Source organism: Myxocyprinus asiaticus, chromosome 33, assembly GCF_019703515.2.
Source record: "Myxocyprinus asiaticus isolate MX2 ecotype Aquarium Trade chromosome 33, UBuf_Myxa_2, whole genome shotgun sequence".
In the NCBI taxonomy this organism is placed as follows: Eukaryota; Metazoa; Chordata; class Actinopteri; order Cypriniformes; family Catostomidae; genus Myxocyprinus; species Myxocyprinus asiaticus.
This window is the reverse complement of record NC_059376.1, coordinates 41495429-41507500: the sequence shown is the minus strand read 5'-3', so window position 1 is coordinate 41507500 and position 12072 is coordinate 41495429. Positions and strand designations below refer to the sequence as shown.

General features: G+C 40.7%; 1 protein-coding gene across 1 annotated transcript in view; it reads left to right on the top strand.

Moving 5' to 3' along the window:
- LOC127423716 (eIF-2-alpha kinase activator GCN1-like) overlaps positions 1-12072 on the top strand; it is a 57629-nt gene that overhangs the window by 30629 nt on the left and 14928 nt on the right. Inside the window, exons 34-46 of the mRNA XM_051668235.1 lie at positions 120-366; positions 1921-2042; positions 2136-2250; positions 2395-2574; positions 2960-3180; positions 3775-3843; positions 4816-4954; positions 5185-5381; positions 8600-8742; positions 10300-10417; positions 10612-10827; positions 11004-11168; positions 11283-11444. Of these exons, the coding sequence (XP_051524195.1) occupies positions 120-366; positions 1921-2042; positions 2136-2250; positions 2395-2574; positions 2960-3180; positions 3775-3843; positions 4816-4954; positions 5185-5381; positions 8600-8742; positions 10300-10417; positions 10612-10827; positions 11004-11168; positions 11283-11444 (2094 nt within the window). The remainder of the gene's footprint in view (positions 1-119; positions 367-1920; positions 2043-2135; positions 2251-2394; positions 2575-2959; positions 3181-3774; positions 3844-4815; positions 4955-5184; positions 5382-8599; positions 8743-10299; positions 10418-10611; positions 10828-11003; positions 11169-11282; positions 11445-12072) is intronic.

The window sequence follows — 12072 nt, the reverse complement described above, 5'->3', positions numbered from 1 at the left end:
ACACATGACCTAAATCATGTTAGTCGACCTATACAAGTGGCTTTGTTGCAGAGTGAAGGGGTCCACAGAGACACATTGCTTCGATTTAATGTCTCGTTTCGGTCTCTGGTGTTCCACAGGTTCAGGAGTCGGTGGCGAGCTGTCTTCCTCCTCTGGTTCCAGCTATAAAGGAGGATGCTGGTGGGATGGTGAAGAAGCTCCTGCAGTTGCTGCTTGAGAGTGATAAATTTGCAGAGCGAAAGGGAGCGGCGTACGGTCTGGCCGGACTTGTGAAGGGTTTGGGGATCTTGTCACTTAAACAACAAGACATCATGACGACACTGACAGACGCTATACAGGACAAGAAGAACTCCAGACGCAGAGAGGGTCAGCAGCATTCCCTATATCGAAAACGACAATCAAGCTAATTTCAATTTGGTGTGCGGTTTTGGCAAAACAATATATTTCGACCTGCCAAAACAGTGCAAAGTTGAGTTCAATGAAAATGTAAAGTACATTTGAGGAAAAAATAGGACAATGGATTTAACTTGTTTATTCAGTGCAATTATTTTATATTAAAAATAGCCAGAAAGTACCATACTATTGCATAATATAATATTTTTTTATTTCCAAAAACAAAAGTGTAAATATAAAATTGACCAAAACTAAAGTTGACCAAAAAGAGAGACATATTTTGAGTATTTAGAAATATTTTGATATTTAAAACAGTTTTCATGTCATTCGTAAGTTTCTAAAGCCTTAAAAGGAAATCATATTGCCCTATTTTATTATGATTTACATATTTGAAGTTAAATATTTAAAAATTACTTCTTAAGGTGTATGAAACTCACATACACTGTTTTATGGGGGGGTCCCCCTTTTTCACCCAAATTGGAATGCCCAATTCCCAATGCATATTTAAGTCCTCGTGGTGGCGTAGTGATTCGCCTCAATCCGGGTGGTGGAGGACGAATCCCAGCTGCCTCCACGTTTGGGACCGTTAACCCACGCATCTTATGTGGCTTGTTGAGCGCGTTACCACGGAGATATAGTGCGTGTGGAGGCTTCACACCATCCACCGCGGCATCCACACACGACTCGCCACACGCCCCACCGAGAGCGAGAACCACATTATAGCGTCCACGAGGAGGTTACCCCATGTGACTCTACCCTCCCTAGCAACCGGGCCAATTTGGTTGCTTAGGAGACCTGGCTGGAGTCACTCAGCACGCCCTGGGATTCAAACTAGGGAACTCCAGGGGTGGTAGCCAGTGTCTTATTTTACCACTGAGCTACCAAGGCCCCAAACTCACATACACCTTAAGAAATATGACAGTGAATCACCATAGCCTGTCATAATTACAATTAATCATCAGCCAAATTTCATAATCATGACAGCCCTAATTGTGATTAATTAATCTGCATATCATGCAATTTATTTGATTAAAAAAATCCCAATTGTTCTGTCTTCACAGCATCTCCCTCAGGAATGTTGAAAATATTAAGTCAATAAAAATAGAGAAATTAAATCAAAATTCGATAACACGGCAGAATCACATAAGTAACAAGCAACAAAGAGGAACAAATTCAAGGGATTGTTCTCAAAAATTCTGTCATCATTTATCCACCCTCATGTCGCTTAAAACCTGTATGACTTTCTCACTTCTGTGGAACACAAAAGAAGGTATTTTGAAAAATGTTGTTTTGGACCCCGTTGACTTTCATTGAATGGACAAAAACAGTTCAAAATATCATCTTTTGTAAATATCTTCTTCATATAGCTTTGGAATGACACGAGGGTGAGTAAATGATGACAGGATTGTTAATTTTGGGTGAGCTATCCCTTTAAATAGAGTAAATGAAAGATGAAAAATATAACAAAATATACCAATAATATTAATAACGAAGTTAATAATGAGCCTGTCGCTCTCTCTGTCACAGGTGCTCTGTTTGCTTTCGAGATGTTGTGTAACATGTTGGGCAAGTTATTTGAGCCCTATGTGGTCCACGTTCTTCCTCATCTCCTGCTGTGTTTTGGTGATGGGAACCAGTATGTCAGAGAGGTACACACACACTCCTGATCTGTCCATTCAGTCTGTCCTTGACTCTGTATGGTGTGTCGTGATCTCATGATCTTCATGGTGTTTGTGTATTAGGCCGCAGATGACTGCGCTAAAGCTGTGATGAGGAATCTCAGTGCTCATGGAGTGAAGCTGGTGCTGCCCTCTCTACTGGTGGCACTGGAGGAGGAATCCTGGAGAACTAAAGCTGGTCAGCATCCATGAACGTGATACTTTTTGTATATGAAATGTTCTCAATTTTAATGGGATAATTAGTTATTAAAATAGTAAGAAAACCACATTCACAATGCATGTAATTTTGGTAATGTGTCATAATATCTTTCAATCTCTGTAGGGTCTGTGGAGTTATTGGGTGCAATGGCATACTGTGCTCCGAAACAGTTGTCCTCCTGTCTGCCGAACATCGTGCCCAAACTGACGGAGGTTCTGACAGATTCTCACGTGAAGGTGCAGAAGGCCGGTCAGCAAGCGCTTAGACAGATCGGATCTGTTATTCGCAACCCTGAAATCCTGGGTAAGAAAAAGACATTTAGTGGAAAGTTTGTAAACTTATAAGAGGGGCGAGTGTTACTTAAAACTCCTGTTGCGTTCAGGTCATTTTTGACCCTGGAGAGGTAGTATTTAAATACCACATAGTTTTTAGTATGGGAATCAAACTTGGTGACTTTGTCGAGACTTTCAAAATACACGTAATACAAATTTTCAGATTTTTAATAAAGTTGTTGAAGAGATATTTCCATCCAATCAAATGTATATAGATATACCTATACAATACAAATACGATCAATACAGTACAAGTATTGGTTGATTCATTAGCCTGGCTAATGTATCGGTTTATTAGTAAATTAGTTTGGTTGGTATTTTGATGGCACTGAATTGGTGTTCTGTCAATTGTGCAGCGATCACCCCCATCCTATTGGATGCGTTGACTGACCCGTCTCAGAAGACGCAGCACTGTCTGCAAACTCTACTGGACACAAAGTTTGTGCACTTCATTGACGCGCCATCTCTGGCTCTGATAATGCCCATCGTCCAGAGAGCGTTTCAGGACCGATCCACCGACACTCGCAAGATGGCCGCACAGATCATCGGAAACATGTACTCACTTACCGACCAGAAGGCAAGAAAAAACTCAGAAATAACCCTGAAATCGTCATCTTCATGTTCTAAATATAATCTCTGAAATACTGTATATGTAGTACAGCAGGTACTTGTTTTTATCACGTGAAGTTGAGTGTATAATGGGGGGCCTGGGTAGCTCAGTGAGTAAAGACGCTGACTACCACCCCAGGAGTTGCGAGTTTAAATCCAGGGCATGCTGAGTGACTCCAGCCAGGTCCCCTAAGCAACCAATTGGCCCGGTTGCAAGGGAGGGTAGAGTCACATGGGGTAACCTCCTCATGGTCGCTATAATGTGGTTCTCGCTCTCGGTGGGGCACGTGGTGAGTTGTGCGTGGATGCTGCGGAGAATAGCATGAAGCGCTATGTCTCCGTGGTAATGCGCTCAACAAGCCACGTGATAAGATGCACGGATTGACGGTCTCAGACGTGGAGGCAACTGAGATTCGTCCTCCGCCACCCGGATTGAGGTGAATCACTACGCCACCACGAGGACTTAGAGCGCATTGGGAATTGGGCATTCCAAATTGGGGAGAAAAAGGGGAAAAAAAAGAAGTTGAGTGTATAATAACTCGTACATTGTGTTTGTTTGCAGGATTTATCTCCGTATCTGCCAAGTGTGATTCCAGGACTGAAGGCCTCTCTGTTGGACCCTGTGCCAGAAGTAAGGAAGGCAATAGGAATTCACAAAAGGGGCATAGTCTACGATTTTGTAGCATTTACATTTTTTTCCCCTGTCCCATGTTTTTTAAGATGTCTTGCACTAAACACTCAGTTAAACAGGCTGTTTTGCATCTGTACCTTTAAAGGAATAGTTCACCCTAAAATGATAATTCTCTCATCATTTACTCACCTTTATGTCATCTCAAACTCGTATGAGTTTATTTTCTTCTGCGGAACACAAACGAAGATTTTTTGATGGAGAGATGACATGTTTATATCCGTGCAATGCAAGTCAATGGGGTCCAAAACTTCCAAGCTCCAGAAAGGACAATAAAGCAGCCTAAAGGAAATCCATACAACTCGTGTGGTTTAATCCATGTCTTCTGAAGCGATACGATCAATATACAGCGCTCTGCGCATGCAGCAAGCACAAGTGTAATCAAGCTTTAAATTGTGATCGCTAAGGAGATTTTAAGATTTATTATGAAAATAAGTTATATTTTCACCGTAAACCGACCCTATTGCTTTGAAAGACATGGATTAACCCACTCAAGTTGTATGGATTACCTTTAAAACTGCCGTTATGCCTTTTTTGGGAACTTGAATGTTTTGGACCCCATTGACTTGTATTATATGGGCAAAAACACCTCATATCTCCATCACAATATCTTCATTTGTGTTCCTCAAAAGAAAGGAAGTCATACGAGTTCGAGACATAAAGGTGAGTAAGTGATGAGAGAATTATCATTTTTGGGTGAACTTTTCCTTTAAGACTTCTGTCTGTACATACCCTCCCGTGCCAAGTTGCTGAATACTGGAAAGGTTTTAATATATGTGGGTAGTCATGTATCTTAACCATATTAGCATTCTAGTTTCAATAAATGTTCTGGGTGGACTGAGGAGGAAGATTTCAGTTGTAAATATTAGAACAGTCAAGATGTGCGTTGTATAACACGTTCTCCGTCTCCCTCAGGTTCGAACCGTGTCTGCTAAGGCTCTGGGTGCTATGGTGAAAGGGATGGGCGAGTCTTCCTTTGAAGATCTGCTGCCGTGGCTCATGGAGACGCTGGCATCAGAACAGAGCTCCGTGGACCGGTCCGGTGCTGCTCAAGGTGAGAGAAGATCAGTCCTGATTCATTTACTGAGCCAACAGAGGGCAGCAGAGAGCTGTAGCAAAGTGAATTTGAGCCATTTCCTTATGCTGCAGTGTTTGTGCTCACAAAACCAGAACTGTATTAAAATCACTCTTTGTCTTTTTTAAATGTATTACTCTCTTAATCTACCTGGCATTAAAATGGGAACCACATTTTGTGGTTTATTTTTGTCTTTTCCTGTGTTTTAGGTCTGGCTGAGGTGATGGCAGCATTGGGTGTAGAGAAGCTCGATAAACTGATGCCAGACGTGGTTCAGACGGCCAGTAAAGTTGACATTGCTTCTCACGTCAGAGACGGATACATCATGATGTTCATCTACCTTCCGCTCACGTTTGGAGACAAATTCACCCCGTATGTGGGTCCCATCCTTCCCTGTATCCTCAAGGTAAGACAGCGTGTTGCTTTTTGATCATTTAACACTGTGTGTTGTTGTCCTGCTTACGAATACAAGTTAATATCGGAGCCGTGTCCTAGTGGTTAGTGCATGTGCACCAGATATATGCAGGTTGTGTATTAAAGGAATATTCCAAGTTAAGCTCAATCGACAGCATTTGTGGCATAATATTGATTACCACAAAAATAACAAAAATGGAGGTTCCAGTGAGGCACTTACAATGGAAGTCAATGGGGCCAATTTTTGGAGTGTTTAAAGGCAGAAATGTGAAGCTTATCATTTTATAAGCACTTACATTGATTCTTCTGTTAAAACTCATGTGTTATTTGAGCTGTAAAGTTGTTTAAATTGTAATATTTACAGTCATTTTAGGGCATGTTGACATTACATCATCGTGGCAACAAAATTGTAAATTTGGCTAGTAAACGGTTTTATCACACTACAGTCATGTTAACACACATATCCTTTATGCAGTGCTCGACATTAAGCATTGTCATGTGCTTGTCCTTCGGACAAATATTACCGGAGAGAAAAGCAAAAGAAAGGACGTAAGAAAGAAAAAAGAGAAAAGCCTCCATCGTCGTCATTTACACCTGATAGGGATTAAGAACACAGTGCAGAAAGACAATAAATCATTACTCACCCTCCATAAAATAAAAGTGAATTGAGACTGAAACTAACATTCTCCCTAACATCTCCTTTTGAGTTTCATTGAAGATAGAAAGTCAGACCGGTTTGGAACAACACGAATGCGAGTAATGATGACATAATTTTTGGTAACACTTTACAATAAAGATTAATTCATTAACATTAGAAAATGCATTCACTATCATGAACTAACAATGAACAATATTTACAGCATTTATCATTCTTAATGTTAGTTACTAATAATAATGCAATTGTTCATGGTTAGTTCATAGTGCATGAACGAATGTTAACATGTACAACTTTGTATTTAATGCATGAAAATGTATTAATATACTGTATGTTGGAATTAACATTAACCAAGAATAATAAATGATATAAAAGTGGTGTGTATTGTTAGTTCATGTTAACAAATGGAAACTTTTTGTAAAGTGTTACCCAGTTTTCATTTTTGGGTAAATCATCTCTTTGAGAGTACTAGTCAGTTCTCAGCAGTTGCATTAAAAACAGCTGTTTAATATTGACAAAATGCATTGAAAATATTAACTGATGAAATCCTGAGAGAACCTTGCTGCTAAATCACTTATGTTGTAGATGATTTCATTGTGTGTAATTTATTAATGTTATAGTATTACTATTATTATAATGTATATTGCTATATACTTGATGAGAGATGTAACGGGTGCATAAGTCTGTTTTAAGCGTTTCTCTTCACTCTACAGATGGTATTATTACACAAAGCATTTTTGCAATTTCTGCCTTTCTTGCTGTATTATGAGGGAGAGCCAGATGTGACGAGACAAAATTAGATCTCCCCAACGTTACGCGCTTGCGATGAAGACAGCTTTGTTGATTATAAACAGGAGCCAGTAGTGATGTCTAGGGCAGTGATTCTCAACCAGGGGGCCGGGACCCACTAGGGGGCCTCAGCACACTTCCAAGAGGGCCTCAAGATGACTTAAAATTGATTTTAAAATAAGAAATATTAAAACAATCCAACTTAATTAAAATGCAAAAAATACTTTAAGATGCATGCCTACAAATTATATACAGACTCTTTGTGAAACTTCTAGAATAAAAAATTATTATTATGATTATTTTAGTCGGACACGTTTGATTTCGGGACGAGGGGGCCTTCAGATATTGTCTTGGACAGTTGGGGGCCTTGGAGTCAAAAAGGTTGAAAACTACTGGTCTAGGGCATATGCCGTATGCCCACCTATCTTTTTGGGATTTTGCATATGCCCACCTAAAACAAGTGATGATACATATAGGAATAGGCTTTTGACCCGGAACTTTCTACTTTTCAATCTACTAATGCGATCCTACAACACCGTTGAGTGAATTATTATTATTATTTTTTTATTTTTTTTTGCAAATCGTACAGAGATTCTCTCTAAACGTGCACGGAGCTGCGGGAGCGCAACTGATGGCAGGGGTAAGACAGACAGTCCGACTAAACTGATCCAACAATCAGAACGTTCCTTTTAAACGCGATTGGATATTTGCTGACCAGTCATATTTTCCATTTCTGTAAGGGGCGGGACATTTCCAGTGTCTGATGCTGATGCACAAGCATCCCTGGTGGAACCATTATTTGTGCTGTAAATTTATTTCCCTGTTAAACGTAAATAAATATATATATATATATATATATACACATTTAATTTAACATGAAATTCAAATTTGTAAAAATACTGCATGTTATTGCACCCGTGCGAGTTTTTGATGCTCGTCTTCGCAGATGCTGGACAAACTTGCGCTAGCATTCGTGATTGAGATTTTAATCAGGCTACTTTTTCAGTAAATTCTCTTTAACTTGCCTGTTCAAAATTTCCACTTGTCCTGGACAAGCAGACAAGCATTAATCTCGAGCCCTCTTTATATCTTGTGGCTATACTTTTGAAACAGTGAGTATTTTAACATTGAAAAATTGGCCCCATTCACTTCCATTGTGCAAGTTTTTTTTTTTTTTTTTTTTAATAAAAGGAGGGATGAGACAACATTTTTTTTTGTTGTGGTAATCAATATTATGCCACAAACACTGTCGACTGAGCTTAACTTGTATTGAACCCAGAATATTCCTTTAAGGGTGTAAAAATACACCCTGGGATTCGAACTCGTGACTCCAGGGGTGGTAGTCAGCATCAGTACTCGCTGAGCTACCCAGGCCCCTAAAATGTACTGCTTGATGATGTATGCCCAATTTATAGTAAATAATAATATAATAGTCAAGTTAGTATGCATCTGTTTCTTCTTTTATTCTATTAATCTTTACTATTTTATTATTAATAATCTATCTAGCTCGTAATTCTGCTTAAAGTATCTTAAAGTACTCAAACCTTCAAACTTGAAGGCTTTATTAAATTATTTTAAACTTTCAGGCTTTGTGATGCTAACATCAAACCAGAAACTGTGTTAATCATGTCCGTTACTGTCAAGCTCCAAAAATGACATAAAAACCCCATTTATGTAGCCCATATGACTCGTGCATTTTATTCAAAGCCACTTGAAGGCATGTGGTCATTCTGTGTGTGTGTGTGTGTGTGTGTGTGTGTGTTTAGGCGCTGGCCGATGAGAACGAGTATGTGAGAGACACAGCTCTGCGCGCAGGTCAACGCATCATCAGCATGTACGCTGAGACAGCCATCGCTCTACTGCTGCCAGAGCTTGAGCAAGGCCTGTTTGATGACCTCTGGAGAATCAGGTAATGTCTGTTTCACTTTATTAGTGAGTATACAGCGGTTTTTATCAGGGCTGGCATTTGAACACATTCAATCTGTGCCATTAATTATATGAAAATAACACTTTAGAAAACTTTTACGCAATTAATCATGCCCTGACCTGTATATAAATTCCATAATGAGGAATGTTTCTGCCATCGGAGCAATTCAAGCTTGATGTACCACCTTGATGCAGTAGGGGGCAGTCAATGCACCTCATCAAACCAGCGAGCAGGCAGCACAGCCTTCCAGAGACATGCTTTTGTGCTTAAAGGCAGCTGGACCGAGCTGGGATATCAAGACGTGTTTTTCAAACTAAGTTTAACTTAGCACATCATCTTAAAAACACAGCATTTAGAATTGGAGGCGCTGAAAACTAGTGAGATGCGACATAACCAAAGTAAGAAACTCCAGACAATTAAAAATAGCACAGAGGGAAGTGGGCCAATAAAAGTGTTGTGTTGAATGATATGTAAATAAAACAAGCAATATTTTAACTTTAAAGGGATAGTTCACCTAAAAATGAAAAATCTCATCCTTTACTCTCCCTGATGGCATCCCAGATGTGTGTGACTTTCTTCTGCAAAACACAAATGAAGATTTTTTGAAGAATATTTCAGCTCTGTAGGTCCATACGGTGCACATGAATAGTTGCCAAAATTTTGAAGCTCCAAAATCCACATAAGGGCAGCATAAAAGTAATCCAGATGACTCTGGTGGTTTAATTCATGTCTTCTGAAGTGATATGATAGGTGTGGGTGAGAAACAGATCAAAGTCCTTTTTCCTTCACTTTCTCCTGTTTTTTGGTGATTAACATTCTTCGGGCATATCGCCCCCTACTGGGCAGGGAGGAGAATTTATTATTTAAAAAAATTACTTAAATATTGATCTGTTTCTCACCCACACCTGTCATATCGCTTCTAAAGACATAGATTAAACCACTGGAGCCTTATGTAATACTTTTATGCTGTCTTTATGTCCTTTTTTGGCCTTCTGAGTTCTGGTCCCCATTCACTTGTATGGACCTACAGAGCTGAGATATTCTTCTAAAAATCTTCATTTGTGTTCTGCAGAAGAAAGAAAGTCAAACACATCTGTGATGCCAGGAGGGTGAGTAAATGATGAGAGAATTTTCATTTTTGGGTGAACTATCCCTTTAAAACACTTTTTATATTGTCTGCTGCCACAATATACAGTATGTATGTGATGTATTTGAATTGTCTGAATTATGAGATTACCACACACAATCCTGTTCATATAAACATGAGTAAAACATGATTTGGCCAATTCATGAGCCTTTTTACCTTGAGGACCACCTAAAATATCCTTGCTAGTCGTTTTTTTGTTTCTATTCACCATATTAATGAAGACATTTTCAAAGATTTGGCTCTCACAAGTTTAACCATATCTGTACACACACACACACACACACATATTCCCTTCACCCTAACTGTCACTCTATCTGTTCATTAGTTTAAAACAGTTCTGCTGTGGTTGTCATAGTGATGGATGCTGATGCTGAGATTTTGTGCTCTCTTAGATTCAGCTCGGTGCAGTTGCTAGGAGATCTGCTGTTCCACATCTCCGGGGTAACGGGGAAAATGACAACAGAAACCGCATCGGAGGATGACAATTTTGGCACGGCCCAGTCCAACAAGGTAACACATAATCAGGTCTTGGAATATACCGTGGTGCCACCCTTCATCCTGGTGTCGGTACATTTAAGACAGGATCTGACAGCAGTGCTTTCATTAGAAGAAGGAAAAATCCTTCACTTGCTGTTGTCCCTGTGTTCTGGAGTGTCACAAAGTGGAAAAGTGTATGAATATTGAATTTAAATGAATTTCTCCAGGCCATTATCGGAGCTCTGGGCGCAGAGAGACGCAACCGCGTGCTGTCTGGCCTGTATATGGGCCGTTCTGACACACAGCTGGTGGTGAGACAGGCGTCTCTTCATGTGTGGAAGATTGTGGTGTCGAACACGCCCCGCACACTGCGAGAAATCCTGCCCACCCTCTTCACACTGCTGCTGGGCTTCCTGGCCTCCACATGTCCAGACAAGAGAACGGTACAACACGAACACACACGTGACAGTCTTACAAATGTGAATTCATATCTCTAACAATGTATTGGAATATGCATCACTCCAGCCTTGTTTAATATGTAATTTAGAGACAAAATGGTTAATTTAGGTTATTTTCTGTCTGGATGCTCGGAGTCTGATTCCTATGTGTGCTGCTCCAGATTGCTGCTCGTACTTTGGGTGATCTGGTGAGGAAACTGGGTGAGAAGATCCTGCCCGAGATTATTCCCATCTTGGAGGAGAGTCTGCGCTCGGACAAGAGCGACGAGAGGCAGGGAGTGTGTATCGGCCTGAGCGAGATAATGAAGTCAACCAGCAGAGATGCAGTAGGTCCTGCAGTGATACAAACAAGATAAAATACTATTTAACAGGTTTGTTGTCGTTTGAGAGGTTTGTTAGTGTCGTTGTTGCTAACTGACATTCCATGGTGTTTATGGCAGGTTTTGGTGTTCTCCGAGTCTCTGGTCCCGACCGTTAGGAAGGCCCTGTGTGATCCTCTGGAGGAAGTGCGTGAAGCGGCCGCTAAAACCTTCGAGCAGCTTCACACTACCATCGGTCACCAGGCGCTCGATGACATCCTGCCCGCACTGCTTAAACAACTGGTAATACTGTTAGCCTACAGTCTTCTCATTTACATCTTAATTCCTCATCACTACATTCCTAGTTTTGCATCCATCCATCCATCCATTTACAGTTTCCATCCATCTACGTCTTTATCCTTACGTCTTTATCTCTTTCTTTCTTCCCTCGTTCCTTTTTTCCTGCTTCCTTCCCTTGTTCCTTTTTTCCTGCTTCCTTCCCTCCCTTCCCTCCTTTCTTTCCTGCCTTCCGTCCTTCCCTTCTTCCTTCCTTTCTTCCCTCCTTCCCTTTTTATCCTTCCCTCCTTTCTTCCTTCCTGCCTCCCATCCTCCCTTCCTTCCTGCCTCCTGTCCTTTCTTCCTTCCCTTCCTCTCTCACTCCTTCCCTCCATTCCTTCCTTCCCTCCTTTCTTTCCTGCCTTCCTTCTCTCCTTCCATCCTTCCCTTCTTCCTTCCTTCCATCCTTCCCTCCCTCCTTTCTTCCTGTCTTCACTCTTTTCCTTCATTCCTTTCCTCCTCCCTTCCCTCTTACTTTCCTTCCCTCCTTTCTTTCCTGCCTTCCGTACTTCCCTTCTTTCTTCCTTCATTCCTTCCTTCCCTCCCTCCTTTCTTCCTTCCTGCCTTCACTCTTTTTTCCTTCCTCCTTCCCTTT